Raw genomic sequence first — 19,851 nt, 5'->3', positions numbered from 1 at the left:
TTTCCTCTCTTTAAATTTGTTGACTAATATTTTGGATTGTGTTTCGTAGTCTTGGATATCTGTACAGTTCTTATAGATTCGTTTAAATTGGTTATAGGGGGTATTGGTGGTCCATGGTTTATGATGAAAGCTGCCAAAATGAATGTAGCTATTGGAATCTACCTTTTTGAAATGGGTTTTTGTTTTGATGGTATTATTCTCATGAAACAATACCAAATCCAGGAACTCCAGAGATGTGTTGCTGTGTTGGGAGGTGAATGAGAGTTGGGCCCTGTTGGAGTTGAGATATTGGACGAATAATGGGATGTGGGCTGTATCTCCCTGCCAGATAAATACTAGATCGTCTATGTAACGCCTATATAACACAATATGATCTTTGAATGGGTTGTTATTCAGGATATATATGGTCTCAAGGAGGCCCATGGCTAGGTTGGCATAGCTCGGCGCGAAGCTGCTGCCCATCGCCGTGCCCCCTATTTGTTGGTATGTGGTGTCCAAAAAGGTAAAGTAATTATGCGTGAGTATGAACTCTACGCATTGTAGGAGAAAGATTTTTTGTATTTGCGGCATGTCTGGATCGGATTGTAGGTAGAATTCTATGGCTTCCATGCCAAATTCGTGTGTTATGTTAGTATAAAGTGCAGACACGTCGCATGTTAGCCAGGTGTAGTTTGCTTTCCATTCATAGTCCTTTAATGTTTCAATGAGGTGTTGGGAGTCTCTCGTATATGAGTCCAATTTTCGTACGTGTTTTTGCAGATGTTGGTCTATAAATTTGGATAAGTTGCTGGTGATTGAATTGATGCCAGATATAATGGGTCTGCCGGGGGGATTGTGTAGGCTTTTATGTATTTTTGGCAATTGGTAGAAATATGGGACAGCAGGCTGTTCAATCAATATAAAATTTCTTTCATCCTTGGTGATGATGCCTTCCATCAGGGCATGGTTGATGAGGGTTTTGAGTGCCCCATTGTATGCAATGGTAGGGTCATTTGGAAGGACACAGTAGCTGACAGGATCGTGTAACAAACGAAGTGCCTCCTTAATGTAATCCGCCCTATTGAGTATGACTATGCCCCCCCCCCCCTTTGTCTGCTGGTTTAATTACCAAATTCTTGTTGTTTTTGAGATGATTGATGGCTCTTTTTTCAGTTGGGGTAAGGTTGGTTTGGGGAATTGCAGGTTCTTGGCACAGTTTTTGCAGGTCTTCTAGAGTGAGTGCGTAAAAGGTTTCTATAAAATGTCCCTTGGATGCAGTAGGATAAAATCTAGATCTGGCCTTAAGGGATGTCGTTATGCATTTTTCGAGGTGTAATTCCTGATCATCGACAGTTACAATGGGTGTATTTGTGTCTTGGGTAAGGATTGGTCGGTTGTTACCCCCCACTTTTTTCATTGCGAAGTGTCTTTTTAGGGTCAATTTTCGTATAAAGGTGTTTAGATCCACAAAGAGTTCGCTTAACTGGGCCATGTTAGTAGGACAGAAGGACAGTCCCTTACTTAGTATTTGTATTTCATTTTCTTTAAGTATGTAATCAGAAAGATTGAAGATGGATTTGGTCACATGATTAGTGGGTGCAGCTATGTTTTGTTTCTTTTTCCCCTTTCCCCTTGATCCTCTTTTCCTGTATTTTTGAAGGGTCATTTGCGGATGCTTTTCGGTTGTAGGACAATGTTTGAGGCTTTGGGGCTGGGGAGTTGTGTGTGTAGTGGGTCCGGTTGGTGGTTCGTGAGGGTCGATGGAAGGTCTAAAAAAGACTCAGACTGTTCGCTTGGGCTGTCCGGTACCGGATGAGTGGATGTTGATGGATCAGTGGTATCTATATTATGGTTTGGACCCTCCAGATGGGCCACGGAGACCAGAACTTCCTGAGTGTTATAAACACTGTATTGTGAGTAGTTCTCATCATCCTCTTTGATAAGTGGGTCACTTGCTGTAGAGGACTTTTGGGGTGTGGGCTTGGGATCTTCGTTCATGATATTGATAGAATCAGATGTTGTGTTAGTTGGTGTGTCCCCTGGGGTGATTGGTGTGGGGTACACACCTGTGGTGGAAGTGATGTCTATGGGTAGGTTTGTGGTGTGTCTGAATAAGGTCGGTGGTGGTGGACCTTTAGAAAAGTTATATTTTTGTGAGTTATGGGGATCCATGAAGAGTTGTGTGTTACTTTGGGACTGAGGGTTGTTGGCCAATGGATGGGGTTTTTTTGGGGGGGTTTTCCTGGTTTTTTGTGTGTTGTTACTCATTATCTTAAATAGGGATGGTATAGAGTTCTTGGAGGGTGGTAGTTTTGAGAACACAAATTTGTGTGTGTTGGGTGAGAAGGTGTTGTTTGGGACTAATGAAATCTTGGGAGTGGACCTCGGTATTGGACTTGGGGTGTTCTGTGGTGTTATGGATGTGCGTATTGCTAAGCTGGTGGTGGTTAGGGGAATAGTTCCCTGTATAATTGGGAGGGATCCCAGGTTGTTTGTGGGTTCTCCATTGGGCAGTGTTGGTGGTGGGGGAAAATTGGGGTATAGGAAGGGAGGTGGGGGAATGCGTAGGTTCATCAGTTGAGGGATGGTGGCAGGTGGTATCCTTGGTGTGGGACCCTTGTAAGGATGGTATGTTGGGTCTTGCTGTGGTGGGCGTGGGGGAGGGGGGGCCTTGGGTTTGCGTTCTCTTTCCCTGTGTTCAGAGTAGGCTAGTCTGTCCCTATTGAGTTAGTTTAGTTTATTGTCGATGGTATCATGTTCGAATTTTCTTACTCTTGTGATGAGATTAGACATAAGTGCCTGGTATTTGGCACTGCCATTGTGTGGGGCTAGTGTGTTTTTGCAATCTGCAATGACTGGTTGTAGATCCTCTATTAACGAGGTCCGTTTTTTGATGATGCGTGTCATCATACCTTCTGAGCATGTTTCAAGGTACTCATACCAGTCTTCCGTGAAAATAGTGTCTTTCGGAAATGCTGATAGGGTTTTTACTCTTATCCCGTCCGGGGATATTTTTTCCTCAATGCATGTTTCTTGCATAGAAATGTCTGCTTGGTGAAAGAACTCGTCTTTAAGGGCATTTTCTAGTTTTTGAAACAAAGGTTTTAGATCGATCGGGACTTCTGCTCTGGTATTAGGTTCCTCATTCATGTTATCCGAAGGATTGGAGACTCCCAACACCTCATTGAAACATTAAAGGACTACGAATGGAAAGCAAACTACACCTGGCTAACATGCGACGTGTCTGCACTTTATACTAACATAACACACGAATTTGGCATGGAAGCCATAGAATTCTACCTACAATCCGATCCAGACATGCCGCAAATACAAAAAATCTTTCTCCTACAATGCGTAGAGTTCATACTCACGCATAATTACTTTACCTTTTTGGACACCACATACCAACAAATAGGGGGCACGGCGATGGGCAGCAGCTTCGCGCCGAGCTATGCCAACCTAGCCATGGGCCTCCTTGAGACCATATATATCCTGAATAACAACCCATTCAAAGATCATATTGTGTTATATAGGCGTTACATAGACGATCTAGTATTTATCTGGCAGGGAGATACAGCCCACATCCCATTATTCGTCCAATATCTCAACTCCAACAGGGCCCAACTCTCATTCACCTCCCAACACAGCAACACATCTCTGGAGTTCCTGGATTTGGTATTGTTTCATGAGAATAATACCATCAAAACAAAAACCCATTTCAAAAAGGTAGATTCCAATAGCTACATTCATTTTGGCAGCTTTCATCATAAACCATGGACCACCAATACCCCCTATAACCAATTTAAACGAATCTATAAGAACTGTACAGATATCCAAGACTACGAAACACAATCCAAAATATTAGTCAACAAATTTAAAGAGAGGAAATACCCAAAAAACTCATTCAGAATGCAAAATATAAAGCAAAATGCAACCAAGAACCACATACTACTCATGATAGGTCACATGAGTTCAAGACTGACATCCCATTACGTTTCATCACAAAATACAGTGCTCAGCATACAGCCATTAGAGACATACTCACCCATAGATGGGAGATACTACAGCAGGACCCTTATCTGTGTGAACAAATCCCCAACAAACCCATCATGACTTATCGAAGAGCACCCAATCTCCGAAATTTATTGGCACCAAGTAAACTAAAGTCCCACACTGACAAGGTGGCCCTACCTGGAGGGTCCTCTGCATGCCTTAAAAAACGATGCCTAGCTTGCAACTTCATCACCACTACCGATCATGTCATATCCCATAGTAATAAACTAGTATATCCCATACACAAACACATAAATTGTGACACCAGATACGTCATTTATGTCGCCACTTGCCCATGCCTGGTCCAGTACGTGGGCCGCACTAGCCAACAATTAAAGGACAGAATAGGTCAACACAGACGCAACATTCAGAATGGTCTGGCTACTCACAGCCTCTCTAGACATTTCGATCAGACTCACCATAGAAATGTATCTGAGGTGTCCTTTATAGCATTGGAGTCCATAAATCCTATGGCTCCCGATGCTATTCAGACACTGAAAAACAGAGAAATGTACTGGATCCAGACACTTAAAACACTCACGCCCCTGGGATTGAATGAACAACTGGAAAAGACCTTCTAATAATTTAAATTTACATTCCGACAATTTGCCGTACACACCAATGTCTATTTAAGACCATTACATCTCCCCCCCCCCCCCCCCCCCCCTCTCCTCTCACAATATCCCCAGTACTATCGGACAAACCCATAATTTAGATACTCTTCAAAGTCGCTCTCTTTTAATCCTTAACAAGTGTTTTTGATGCACCTGTTGTTTTTTGTGAATACAAAATTCTTATGTTTTTATATGTCATGTATTATATGTTATGTTTTTATCCTGATCATATGTTGTACATACTATCGTCCACACGGTGACCTATTTTGTTATCGTGTAGCAAAGAACACTTTTTAGTCTCTGACCAACACACCTCTATTCCTTTTGTTTTTATGTTATGTCACTTAGCTTTTTTAGCCACAAGAGGGAGTAGAGAGCTCCTTATATTTACCACTAAACCGTTGTGTGTATAACTAATTTTAACATGCAATGTAAGTCCAAACCTCGATCTATCTATCTATCTATATACAACTAAGATTTATTACAGCCTGTCCCTCCACTATCATCTTTATTATATCAGTCCTCACGGCAAGTACTATTTACTCTGATGCGCTGCCACTTTACATAGTATAAGGGGTGAGCGCACCTTGCCCACAGTGAAGATGGGGATATGGGCCTCCTGCCCATACGTTACACACTTCCGCCGGAAGGTGCAGCCTATAAGCTGGTCACACAGCGTAAGTGCACCTTGCCCACAATGGAGATGGGGAAATGGGCTTCCTGCCCACACTCCATGCACTTCCGTCTGGACGTACAGCCTACCAGCTGGTTACACAGCGTAGGCTGTAGCCGGCAATACCCCGCCCCTTAGTAGCAAGTCACCTCCCACTTCAGGAGGGATATAGTCAGAGAAAGTATGGCGCCAGACCACAGCGGAGGCGCCACACGTGTCTGCATAGCACCACGGGTAAGTCCCCTCGGTTTTTTCCCCATACATGCCATTACCATCACTAGGATACCCCGGCCATCCACACTTCCAGGCCTTATCCAAGGAACGGGGAGTCACTCACCCCAAAAGGATCTACCATACATCCCTCACACCTTGGGCAGGTCTCCTGATATTTTATCACTGCACGCAGGTGCACATATAATCAAGGGATAGCGACAGCATATACCCACATACAAGGGGACTATCACCCCCAGCGTGAGGAAACAGTCACAACTCACGCTCGGGGTGCATGCATATGCACGGGATACATATATATATATTGTTATACTGCACGGACCTCTCCACATATGGACCCTGCATGTTATGGTTCTTTTATATGTTTTTTTTTTATACAATTTTTATATGGTTTCTATATATATGTGTTTACTATGGATATACATCTATTTATCTAAGGGGCCCCTGGGGCTTTGAAAGGTCTTTTATGGTGAGATGGATATTTTCATATGCAGATATGTGTTCATGGAGATATATATGCATTCTTTTTATGTAGATATGATCACATAATGGAATGTGCCTTTGTTTCTTGATCATAGGTGTGTATTGATGAATATAATTGTGTGCAGACTATGACATAGGTCTTTGTTTTTATTTTTTGTTCCTTGTATTTTTTGTTTTTTAGTTGCTCCTGCCTGTGTGAATTTTGTTGCCTGAGGAAGCGGACTTGAGATCCGTGAAACGCGTTGCAATTTTGTTTTTTGATAAGGAGTAATAATTAAATTATATGGTTTTTAATACACTGAACCAGTGCTTGTGCTTTTTGTAAGGTGAGCAAGTCCACCATTGCCACCCACAATTTTATCATTTTAATCTGATCCTCTTTTTATTCTTCTGGCGCCTCCTCATTTTGAGTACATTTTGATCCACCTGGTGGATGGGTGTTGACACCCCTCTTTTTTTCCTCTACGGAGAGCGACTTCTTTAACCTGAACGAGGACAGGTCTAATCTCCTCGTCTGCGACTGAAGTGGTTGCCCCCATTGGCAACCCATACTTGTGAGTATAAACATTTTTCCTATAATTGTGCCAAATATCGAACGATAATACACTATTGGGGGCTCTCGATCTCTTCTTTTCTTCTTGTTACATTAATTTTTGTAGTACACAAGGAATAAGTTGAATGGGTGGAAATGCATATGCCTTCTCTACTATCCAACTCTGGCTGAGCGCATCCACTGCTTCTGCACCCTCTCTGGGATTCAGGGAGTAAAACCACCTGCATTTTGAATTCTCCCTGTCTGCGAATAAGTCTGAGGTCGACCCCATCTCTTCACCAGGGCTCTGAACACCTTGTTTGATATCTCCCATTCTGCTGCTGCATCAGTAATATAGTCTCTAGCCTTTGACACAACATCTAATGACTAATATTTCCTTTCTAGATGCTCCCCTCTACATTTTCTTCAACCTTTTTTTACCCACAATGCTAGTACCCTTACTATAAACCTTGTGGCTGCGGCAGGTCTAAAATTTGCACCTGCTGATGACCAAGCTTTCTTCAAGGCAAATTCAACTCGCTTGTCTTGTGGATCCTTTAACCTTCCTGGCGGTAACCCCGAACGTAGTTCGGGGTAAGCCGCACAGGAGGTTTTCTCAGGCCCTGCTCGGCCGATTTATTTAATTTTTTTTTTGCTGGACGCAGGTAGCACCTTGCTAGCTGGGCCAGCACACCGATCGCCGCCGCCCCGCGCCCGATCGCCGCTATCCGTCGCTGCGCGCGCCCCCCAGACCCCGTGCACTGCCTGGCAAATCAGTGCCAGGCAGTGCCGAGGGGTGGATCGGGACTCCAAATGACGTCACGACGTCGGTGACGTCATTCGCGACGGGGGAAGCCCTCCAGGAGGGATTTCCTGATCGGAGATCGCCGAAGGCGATCGAAGCGGGCGGGGGGATGCCGCTGAGCAGCGGCTATCATGTAGCGAGCCCTGGGCTCGCTACATGATTTAAAAAAAAAAAAAAACTGCTGCGCTGCCTCCTAGCGGAATTTTTCATACCGCCAGGAGGGTTAAAAAGAGTCTGAAGCAAGAATAAATCTCGCTTCAGACCTCAGATAGCAGGGGCATGTGTGCCCCTGCTAAACCGCCGCTATCCCACGGCTTAACGGGGGTCCCTGATCCCCCAAATCCTCTCCGTAATGCGGGGGAGCGCTTCCGCATTGGGGCAGGGCTAACCGCCGCAGCCCTGCCTCATGCGCGTCTATCAGACGCGTACCTCCGCCTCTCCCCGCCCCTCTCAGTCTTCCTTCACTGAGAGGGGCGGGGGAGAGGCGGCGATGCGCGTCTGATAGACGTGACTGGAGGCAGGGCTGCAGCCATTAGCCCTGCCTCCAGGAAGAAAAAAATTCACGACTAAGTCTACGACCAAGTTTTGCGGGGGGGGGGGGGGGGGGGTGTGAAGGGACCCCCGTTTAGCCGCGGGATAGCGGCGGTTTAGCAGCACACATGCCCCTGCTAACTATGAGCTCTGAAGCGAGATTTATTCTCGCTTCAGAGTCTCTTTAAGTATCCTAGGTCTTCAAATGCTAATTCATTGTCCTTATTAACCTCAGAAAACGGGAATCTTCATGAATCCCTTAGACATATAACTTCCTATCTGGACACTTCCATTGACTCAAAATAGTATTTTTAGTTGATCTATGGACAGGAAACGTAATGCTGGGAATATACGGAGCGATAGTTCCTTATCAATCGAGCCGCTGATGGCTTGATTGATAATATCCGACAGGTCCGATGACCGCGCGAATCAATTCCCCGCTCGATACCCGCGGGCGGACAATAGCAGGGAATCGAGCGGAAGAGAAGGAAGCACCCGCAGGGACAAGCAGGAATCAATCCGGGGCGGCTGCGGGGACGCGGCGGGAGTCGATCCGGCGGCTAATCGAGCCACCGGATCGCTTCGTGTATTCCCAGCATAAGAGGTTCCGAAGGCTCCATTCCCTGATATAACTGATCATAAATTGATATCTCCTTTGTCTTCTCTGGCTCAATCTTTAGTGTATTATTGATTACTAGAATCAGTTCTGTCTCATCAGCAGGAAATCTAAATCTGGAAACTTTCTTGGTTTCTGATTGACTCTCCACACCCTTAATAGTAGATCCATCAGATTCATCATCATCATCGCCTTCATTATCCCCCTCTTCATCTAACTCCTCCTCATCAGAGGATGATACAATACGCCTCTTAGTAGTAGGCTTACTTTTATGCTTCATACGCTGCTCTGGCTGTAACGTATTAGCATTAGATTCAGATGTAGCAGTAGAAGTACTAGCGGTTGCATCTTATGCTGGGTATACACGGCTCGTTTGTGCGCCACAATCATCCAGCTCCACAGCCCAAAGGGATCCTCTACAACCAGCGCTGGAATTCTCTGAATATATGCCACAAGCCCTTCCCAATGCTCCTGTCTGTGCATGAGCGCAAGTATGCTAAACTGCGGAGTAATACGAACCGCGCTTGCAGAGCGGCACGGAGCTGCGGAGGGGCGCGGAGCGGCACGGAGCTGCGGAGGGGCGCGGAGCGGCACGGAGCTGCGGAGGGGCGCGGAGCGGCACGGAGCTGCGGAGGGGCGCGGAGCGGCACGGAGCTGCGGAGGGGCGCGGAGCGGCACGGAGCTGCGGAGGGGCGCGGAGCGGCACGGAGCTGCGGAGGGGCGCGGAGCTGCAGAGGGGCGCGGAGCGGCACGGAGCTGCAGAGGGGCGCGGAGCGGCACGGAGCTGCAGAGGGGCGCGGAGCGGCACGGAGCTGCAGAGGGGCGCGGAGCGGCACGGAGCTGCAGAGGGGCGCGGAGCGGCACGGAGCTGCAGAGGGGCGCGGAGCGGCACGGAGCTGCAGAGGGGCGCGGAGCGGCACGGAGCTGCAGAGGGGCGCGGAGCGGCACGGAGCTGCAGAGGGGCGCGGAGCGGCACGGAGCTGCAGAGGGGCGCGGAGCGGCACGGAGCTGCAGAGGGGCGCGGAGCGGCACGGAGCTGCAGAGGGGCGCGGAGCGGCACGGAGCTGCAGAGGGGCGCGGAGCGGCACGGAGCTGCAGAGGGGCGCGGAGCGGCACGGAGCTGCAGAGGGGCGCGGAGCGGCACGGAGCTGCGGAGGGGCGCGGAGCGGCACGGAGCTGCGGAGGGGCGCGGAGCGGCACGGAACTGTGCACGCCTGTGGAACAGCACTGAGCTCCAGAGCAAACCTGCAGAGTAGCACAGAGCTGCAGAGCATGCCTACGTAGTGGCATGGAGTTGCAGAGCACATCTGTGGAGCTGCACAGAGCATGTTTGCGGAGCAGTACGGAGTAGCACAGAGCACGCCTGCTGAGTATTATGGAGCATGCCTGTGGAGCTGCAGAGCAGGTCTGCGGAGCAGTACAGAGCTGTGTAGTACCACAGAGCTGCAGAGTGCGCCTGCAGAGCAGTAAGGAGCTGCAGAGCAGTAAGGAGCTGCAGAGCACGCCAGCAGAGTAGTACAAAGCATGCATGCGGAGTGGCACGGAGCAGAGTGGCATTGGCTCCTGAGGCATGTCCTCTGGCTGCTGAGGCATGTCATGTGATCAGGAGCTGGAGGTGAGGACGTACAGAGCGTGCAGCGGCTGGGATGAACAGAAGAGACACGACACATCGCTGGAGCAGGTTAATCGTACACTTCTCTGCAGCACTTCTCTGCTATGTGTGGAGAGGGTAAAAAAAGGTGTGCAGAAGTGTGTGTCTTACTGGTCACATGGGGGGAGGGGGGTTGTATCCAAGGAGGGGTTGTCACGGACGGTTGCGGGGCCGCAGGCGCGTCCTGGAACCGCCCGTGAAGAAAAAGCGATCGCACTCGATTCCCTGCATCGATTACGCTTCAAATCGATACAATCTGGGTTGAGTGTGTAGGGGCAGCTGAAGTCCTTTTCTTAGCAGAGAGAGAACCATCCTAAAGGCTGGATGGCTCTTTTGATATGCTAATGAGCCTGGGCCCAGAGAGTCCCTGGCTTCAAGCTGTGCTGATGGCCCATCCATCAGGTATAAGGTGACAAACACCATGACAGAACCAATCTAGAGTGAGGGAACTCAGACACTCCGACTCCTTTTCCCAGCAGGGAGCCGACATGTGGCTTGCTGCTGCCAACTTCAAAGAGCCTTTGCCTGGGAATAACCTGAGTCTCATAGCATATCCATAACTTCCCAGATCTGTCATATTTCTGGGGTTCCTGAGATGGCAGCTTCGCCAAACGTGGGGGAAGTGTAGCATGAGCCCCGGTGCTGGTTCTGAGGAAGTTTCAGAACATTCTGAGGTAAGGACTGCCAGTTAGGCAGTTTGAAAATGCCCTGATGATACCACAGGGGTCCCACCCCTCATGTCTGGTATCAGGCTGCTGGGTAAATCGAGACAGACCTGAAAATGTTAATAAATCGGCCCTGACCTGTACGGTTCTGTGAGATAGAGCCCATATATGGTTAAGGCATGATTTCTGGCCCCCAGGACAAGGGGAGGACTCATCTCATGTTCTAAGGGGGGGGGGGGGGGGTGGGCCCGCCCTCACTCCCTCCTACTGAATCAGGGGCATAAGAATGGCAGAAGAGCCAAACTCAGTGTCCTCCACCCTGAAAGATCTTGAACTCATCAGGTGCCAGCTTGAGGATATGCTGGCATCCACCTGGTCTGAACTCTGATGGAAACCCAGAACTCTGTTTTCCCACAAAAAGGACATCTTTCCAGGAACTAAGTATTTTTCTCCCTTCTTTTATTTTTTATACTGGCTATTACTGTCTTAATAATTGTGATTTTAACAATTGTCTGTATATATTAATTATTTATATTGCGTGAATAAACGACTTTCCCCAAGTCATTCACTGTCCGCTACCCTGCTTATCAGCACACACACAGAACTGATCCCGGGTCTCTGAAGATACGCTACTGTTTGTTTGTTGTTGGCTAGACAGAATATCGTGTGTTTAACCGTTTCATTCGCAGGATTAGTCAGTCAGTTAGTGGGCTCCACGGTCCCATGATAACCGCGGTGGTGGCAGTTTACTCTGAACCAGTGGGTGAAGTTGTAATCACCCGTGTCTCACAGGCTCCCTTCTGAGTTGTCTGCGGCTAATTCTTAACGGTTCCTGCGCATTGACTGTGACCAGAGTTCGCACGATCTGTGCGCTGGCACCGTTTAGAAGGCTAAGTGCGGTCAGCCACTAGGGCTCCTGTGACAGGGGTCCTGTGGGTTGTTGCTGCACCCAGGTTCACACTGACTATATGTATACATTAGAAACCCTGACATCCTCTGATGTACTGTTCATTTACTGCTTAGAATAATATATATTTGCAGCACTCCAGGGCCACATAGTGGAAAGGAGGGCCGTATTAAGCCTGCAGGCTTGAGTTTGACACCTGAGATCTGCAGGGACAATCTTCTAAACATCAACTAAAGCCCCACGCTGAGGCAAAATGATGGATACAATCTAAGCCGATCTAGGACTACTGAGCGGGACACTATGGGCAGCTATCATGCATGCAAGTTCGCTTTCCTTCAATAATCTCAGTGAACAGAAGACTGAATCCTCCAACACAACATAAAGTTTTAGAAAAGGATACAATCCAAGCCGGGTCCCGACATCGAAGATGAACCTGGCCCCTTCCCTTCTGTATCTGGCTTCAGTGGCTGGATCTAGGCCTTCCTGCTGAGAAGGGGTGTGAGCCAGGTCCTTCTTATCCCAGTACCAGCAGGGCTTGGCATGGTCCACAGTGCTGGAGCCCACCGAGGGGCTGGAATTCTCTTTATTCTCCTTCATTGCTGCTGCAGCTTCCAAAAACCTGAAAGTCTGAAAGACAATGTGAGATAACGTCACAAGGTGTTCCACAAATGGATGGCTGACCAGGACTATTACAGAACTTACATTCCCGCATACGCCACCGTTACCTCACCGTACAGTCCCTCATACACCGCCCTCACCTCACCATACATTTCCTCATACGCCACCCTCACCTCACCGTACATTCCCTCATACACTGACCTCACCGTACATTCCCTCATACACCGCCCTCACCTCACCGTACATTCCCTCATACACCGCCCTCATACACTGACCTCACCGTACATTCCCTCATACACCGCCCTCACCTCACCGTACATTCCCTCATACACTGCCCTCACCTCCCCATACATTCCCTCATACACTGCCCTCACCTCCCCATACATTCCCGCGTACGCCGGCCGTCCCCTCACCATACACTCCCGCGTACGCCGGCCGCCCCCTCACCGCACGCTCCCGCGTACGCCGGCCGCCCCCTCACCGCACGCTCCCGCGTACGCCGGCCGCCCCCTCACCGCACGCTCCCGCGTACGCCGGCCGCCCCCTCACCGCACGCTCCCGCGTACGCCGGCCGCCCCCTCACCGCACGCTCCCGCGTACGCCGGCCGCCCCCTCACCGCACGCTCCCGCGTACGCCGGCCGCCCCCTCACCGCACGCTCCCGCGTACGCCGGCCGCCCCCTCACCGCACGCTCCCGCGTACGCCGGCCGCCCCCTCACCGCACGCTCCCGCGTACGCCGGCCGCCCCCTCACCGCACGCTCCCGCGTACGCCGGCCGCCCCCTCACCGCACGCTCCCGCGTACGCCGGCCGCCCCCTCACCGCACGCTCCCGCGTACGCCGGCCGCCCCCTCACCGCACGCTCCCGCGTACGCCGGCCGCCCCCTCACCGCACGCTCCCGCGTACGCCGGCCGCCCCCTCACCGCACGCTCCCGCGTACGCCGGCCGCCCCCTCACCGCACGCTCCCGCGTACGCCGGCCGCCCCCTCACCGCACGCTCCCGCGTACGCCGGCCGTCCCCTCACCGCACGCTCCCGCGTACGCCGGCCGTCCCCTCACCATACGCTCCCGCGTACGCCGGCCGTCCCCTCACCATACGCTCCCGCGTACGCCGGCCGTCCCCTCACCATACGCTCCCGCGTACGCCGGCCGTCCCCTCACCATACGCTCCCGCGTACGCCGGCCGTCCCCTCACCATACGCTCCCGCGTACGCCGGCCGTCCCCTCACCATACGCTCTCGCGTACGCCGGCCGTCCCCTCACCATACGCTCCCGCGTACGCCGGCCGTCCCCTCACCATACGCTCCCGCGTACGCCGGCCGTCCCCTCACCATACGCTCCCGCGTACGCCGGCCGTCCCCTCACCATACGCTCCCGCGTACGCCGGCCGTCCCCTCACCATACGCTCCCGCGTACGCCGGCCGTCCCCTCACCATACGCTCCCGCGTACGCCGGCCGTCCCCTCACCATACGCTCCCGCGTACGCCGGCCGTCCCCTCACCATACGCTCCCGCGTACGCCGGCCGTCCCCTCACCATACGCTCCCGCGTACGCCGGCCGTCCCCTCACCATACGCTCCCGCGTACGCCGGCCGTCCCCTCACCATACGCTCCCGCGTACGCCGGCCGTCCCCTCACCATACGCTCCCGCGTACGCCGGCCGTCCCCTCACCATACGCTCCCGCGTACGCCGGCCGTCCCCTCACCATACGCTCCCGCGTACGCCGGCCGTCCCCTCACCATACGCTCCCGCGTACGCCGGCCGTCCCCTCACCATACGCTCCCGCGTACGCCGGCCGTCCCCTCACCATACGCTCCCGCGTACGCCGGCCGTCCCCTCACCATACGCTCCCGCGTACGCCGGCCGTCCCTTCACCATACGCTCCCGCGTACGCCGGCCGTCCCCTCACCATACGCTCCCGTGTACACCGGCCGTCACCTCACCATACGCTCCCGCATACGCTGGCCGGTGTCCCCCATACATCCCCCTCCCCCCTTCCACATACCGCCTCTCTGTAACACTAATCTCAGCTCTTGCACAGGATATGGGGCTGCTCTAGTGTTGTCCGGATCATGAACGAGTTGTTCATTTGATCCGGTTCTTTTTTGTGAGTCGATTCATCACACTGAACGAATCAGTTCAGTGGATGAAACCGGAACTGCTGCTGACAGTGCTGAGCTGTGAAGAGAGACTGAGTGAGAGAAGAAGGAAGTCACTCAGAAATCAGGTTGCAGCAGCAGCCAGCATAAGCAGCAGCTCCTCAGTCACACAGCAAATAACTGCTAGGAATCACACAACTACACTGCTGGCCAGGTGAATATTAAAGCGGACCTGAACTCAGAACTTCCTTTCTTTCTAAAAGATACACAACAGCACAATAAGCTTTAAACAAAACAACATTTCTTTGTTACAGCTGATACAAATCCTAACATAAATCTGCACCGTTTCTATTTCCTGATTTATGGAAGCCGACATATGGTTTACAGCCTGTACATTTAAATGGGCGTATCTGCCATCTCTGCCATGGCAGTCATGTGACACAGGGGATACGCCCATTGGAAAGCACAGGCTGTAAACATTGGCCTCAATTCACGGAGCTTTAGAAAACACTTTATCGAATGTTTGATAATTTACCTCATACGTAAAATCTAATTTTCAATTCACTAAGGTGTTATATGTTTATTGAATGTTTTAATCGATAAAACGCTCAATACATCTATAACACCTTAGTGAATTCAAAATTGGATTTTACCCATGAGGTAAGTTATCCAACGTTTGCTAAAGCTTAGTGAATTGAGGCCAATATGTCTCCTCCCATGAAGCAGGAAAAATAAACTGTGCAGATGCATTTTAAGATTTATATCAGCTGTAACAAAGAAATGTTCATTTTGTGTAAATGTTATTATGCTGTTGTGCATCTTTTAGAGCAGAGGGGAGGTCTGAGTTCCGGCCTGCTTTGAAACAGGGGTGCCCAATGCGTCAATCATGATCTAACAATAGATTGCGAAGGACTGCTGGGTAGATCGCAGTCGGATGTTTTATAATAGTCCGCAGGACGCTGTCAGCGCATCGCAGGGGTACTATCTAATTGTGCTGCTCCGCTGCGCTACGTGGCCAAGCAGAGGAGGGAAGGAAGAGGCAAATGAGAGCCAGTGTCTGTGGCCCCACCAGACTCCACAGAGGGATCAGCGGGGTAAAGTGAATGGCGAGTTGTGCAGGAGCTCCAGGAGGGGATGAAGGGAGACTAGGCAGGCTGTTAGAAGTGGAGAGAAGGGGGAGCGACACAGACATGTCACCCCGGCTGGTCTGCAGCTGCTGGCTGATCTGACTCATTATGCTGGGCATACATGGACCGATGTGCCCTTATCAATCGAGCCGCTGCTGGCCGATCTGACTGTCAAAGGCTTCATACACCAGCCAGCAGCATCTGAGATGTCAGCCCAAATACAGAGAGCGGTTTGCACGAGTTCCTTGGACTGCTTGGATCGTCTAATTTACAAGTTCAGAGTTCTGTTTGCATTGTTGAATGGGTTAAAGAGAATCTGTACTGTAAAATTCTTACAATAAAAAGCATACCATTCTATTCATTATATTCTCCTGGGCCCCTCTGTGCTGTTTCTGCCACTCCCTGCTGCAATCCTGGCTTGTAATTGCCATTTTTAGGCAGTGTTTACAAACAAAAGACCTAGCAAGTGATAGGCTGAGAGGAGCCCAGTGTGTGAGTCATACAGAGTGTGCAGGGGGCCTGGAGAGGGTGTGTATAGCTTCTAGCCAATCACAAGCAGCCCAGCACATTCCGCACATTCAAGCCTTAGCCCAACAGAGGAGAGAAGATTAGATTATAGAACAGATAATACAGCCACTGTGCAACTAGGAAAGGCTGCAGTTAGAGCACATTAGAACAGGTATAGGAACTTATAGGATAGAATAACTAAGGATGAACATTTTGTTACAGAGTCTCTTTAACCACTTCCCGACCGCCGTATAGACAATTGGCGGCCGGGAAGTGGACCCCGCAAGGACTGCCGTATTGACAAATGGCGGCGGTCCTTTTACAGGCATGGGCGGCGGGATCGCGTCATTCGTGATGCGATCGGCCGCCGGGGATTGGCTCCGCCCACCTCGCGCTGTAACCCGCCGGCCGTTCGGAAGCGCCGGCAGGTTACTAGCACCCAGATTGCCGCATACAAAGTGTATAGTACACTTTGCAATGTTTACAAAGTGTATTATACAGGCTGCCTCCTGCCCTGGTGGTCCCAGTGTCCGAGGGACCACCAGGGCAGGCTGCAGCCACCCTAGTCTGCACCCAAGCACACGGATTTCCCCCCACCCCTGCCCCCTGATCGCCCACAGCACCCCTCAGACCCCCTCCCCTGCCCACCCCCCAGACCCCTGTTTGCACCCAATCACCCCCCTAATCACCCATCAGTCACTCCCTGTCACTATCTGTCAACGCTATTTTTTTTTTATCCCCCCCCCCCCCTGCCCCCTCCTGATCACCCTCCCACCCCTCAGATTCTCCCCAGAACCCCCCCCCCCTGTGTACGGTATGCATCTATCCCCCTGATCACCTGTCAATCACCCATCAATCACCCCCTGTCACTGCCACCCATCAATCAGCCCCTAACCTGCCCCTTGCGGGTAATCTGATCACCCACCCACACCAATAGATCGCCCGTAGATCCGACGTCAGATCACCTCCCAAGTGCAGTGTTTACATCTGTTCTCTACCCTAAACACCCACTAATTACCCATCAATCACCCCCTATCACCACCTGTCACTGTTACCCATCAGATCAGACCCTAATCTGCCCCTTGCGGGCACCCAATCACCTGCCTACACGCTCATATTGTCCTCAGACCCCCCCCTTATCAATTTGCCAGTGCAATATTTGCATCTGTTCTTCCCTGTAATAACCCACTGATCACCTGTCAATCACCCATCAATCACCCCCTGTCACTGCCACCCATCAATCACCCCCTGTCACTGCCACCCATCAATCAGCCCCTAACCTGCCCCTTGCGGGCAATCTGATCACCCACACCAATAGATCGCCCACAGATCCGACGTCAGATCACCTCCCAAGTGCAGTGTTTACATCTGTTCTCTACCCTAAACACCCACTAATTACCCATCAATCACCCCCTGTCACTGCTACCTATCAGATTAGACCCCTATCTACCCCTAGGGCACTCAATCACCCGCCCACACCCTCAGAACGTCCTCGGACCCCAGCCCTGATCACCTCGCCAGTGCATTGCTTGCATCTATTCCCCCCTCTAATCACACCTTGAGACACCCATCAATCACCTCCTGTCATCCCCTAGCACACCTATTCATCAGATCAGGCCCTAATTTGCCCCATGTGGGCTCCTGATCACTCGGCCAAACCCTCAGATCCCCCTCAGACCCCCTTCCGATCACCTCCCCAGTGCATTGATTGCATCCATTTTCCCCTCTAACCACCCCCTGAGACACCCATCAATCACCTCCTGTCACCCCCCTAGCACTCCTATCCATCAGATCAGGCCCAATACAACCTGTCATCTAAAAGGCCACCCTGCTTATGACCGGTTCCACAAAATTCGCCCCCTCATAGACCACCTGTCATCAAAATTTGCAGATGCTTATACCCCTGGACAGTCATTTTGAGACATTTGGTTTCCAGACTACTCACGGTTTTGGGCCGTAAAATGCCAGGGCGGTAAAGGAACCCCACAAAGTGACCCCATTTTAGAAAAAAAAGACACCCCAATGTATTCTGTTAGGTGTATGACGAGTTCATAGAAGATTTTATTTTTTGTCAAAAGTTAGCGGAAATTGATTTTTATTGTTTTTTTTTTCACAAAGTGTCATTTTTCACTAACTTGTGACAAAAAATAAAATCTATGAACTTGCCATACACCTAACGGAATACCTTGGGGTGTCTTCTTTCTAAAATGGGGTAACTTGTGGGGTTCCTATACTGCCCTGGCATTTTAGGGGCCCTAAACCGTGAGGAGTAGTCTTGAAACAAAAATGACCTGTGAAATCCTAAAGGTACTCATTGGACTTTGGGCCCCTTAGCGCAGTTAGGGTGTAAAAAAGTGCCACACATGTGGTATCGCCGTACTCAGGAGTAGTATAATGTGTTTTGGGGTGTCTTTTTACACATACCCATGCTGAGTGGGAGTAATATCTCTGTAAATGGACAATTGTGTGTAAAAAAAAAAAAAAAAAAAAAAATCAAACAATTGTCATTTACAGAGATATTTCTCCCACCCAGCATGGGTATGTGTAAAAAATACACCACAAAACACATTATACTACTTCTCCTGAGTACGGCAATACCACATGTGTGGCACTTTTTTGCAGCCTAACTGCGCTAAGGGGTCCAAAGTCCAATGAGCACCTTTAGGCTTTACAGGGGTGCTTACAATTTAGCACCCCCCAAAATGTCAGGATAGTAAACACACCCCACAAATGACCCCATTTTGGAAAGTAGACACTTCAAGGTATTCAGAGAGGGGCATGGTGAGTCCGTGGCAGATTTCATTTTTTTTGTCGCAAGTTAGAAGAAATGGAAACTTTTTTTTTTTTTGTCACAAAGTGTCATTTTCCGCTTACTTGTGACAAAAAAAATAATATCTTCTATGAACTCACCATGCCTCTCAGTGAATACTTTGGGATGTCTTCTTTCCAAAATGGGGTCATTTGGGGGGTATTTATACTATCCTGGAATTTTAGCACCTCATGAAATATGACAGGTGCTCAGAAAAGTCAGAGATGCTTCAAAATGGGAAAATTCACTTTTTGCACCATAGTTTGTAAACGCTATAACCTTTACCCAAACCAATAAATATAGGCTGAATGGTATAGAAAAATATGAGAAGCGCTAGATTTACCATAAATAAATTTTCCTTTTATTAAAATATCCAGAGTAAAATACCAAGAATAGTTGCTTTCTATGGTATCGCATGCATACACACACACACACGCCGGCACCAAACCCTTACACCCTCACTGGGAGTGTGCTGATGAGCTGTTTTCAAAAAATGATGAATAAAAAATTGCACAAGAAAAACTTTTCCTTAGAAGATCTATTTTAAAACATACATACATACATACATACATACATACATACATACATACATACATACATATACATATATATATATGGGGCTATGGGTCACTCCTTCATGAAAAGCCCTCGCGTTATATCCAGTCCTCTTAATGTATTAGCTCACATGCAGATGCTAGAAGATCAATTGCCTCCAATTCTACACTCAAAGGTTACATATGGATCCAAGGCAGAACTGTAAAGCATGCAAAGGTCTCCGTCAGTTTCCCAAATGTGCCGGTTAGTAAATGCGGTGAAGATTAGGTCTTACTCACGTAGCCGTTTCAATCAGCACAGGCCACTCTGTGTCAGAAGCATGCAGTGATCTCCACCAATTTCCCCAGTAAGCCGGCTGATAAAATACAATGGAGGATAAGTGTTACTCACGTAACC

General features: G+C 49.9%; 1 protein-coding gene across 1 annotated transcript in view; it reads right to left on the bottom strand.

The window, feature by feature from the left end:
• Positions 1–19,851, bottom strand: part of CCNK (cyclin K) — a 77,917-nt gene that overhangs the window by 55,876 nt on the left and 2,190 nt on the right. The window contains exon 2 of the mRNA XM_068254793.1: positions 12,141–12,367. Within this exon, the coding sequence (XP_068110894.1) occupies positions 12,141–12,337 (197 nt within the window). The 5' untranslated portion in view covers positions 12,338–12,367. The remainder of the gene's footprint in view (positions 1–12,140; positions 12,368–19,851) is intronic.

Source organism: Hyperolius riggenbachi, chromosome 9 (assembly GCF_040937935.1).
Source record: "Hyperolius riggenbachi isolate aHypRig1 chromosome 9, aHypRig1.pri, whole genome shotgun sequence".
Taxonomy (NCBI): Eukaryota; Metazoa; Chordata; class Amphibia; order Anura; family Hyperoliidae; genus Hyperolius; species Hyperolius riggenbachi.
The sequence above is the reverse complement of the archived record's forward strand: the minus strand, read 5'-3'. Positions and strand labels throughout refer to the sequence as shown.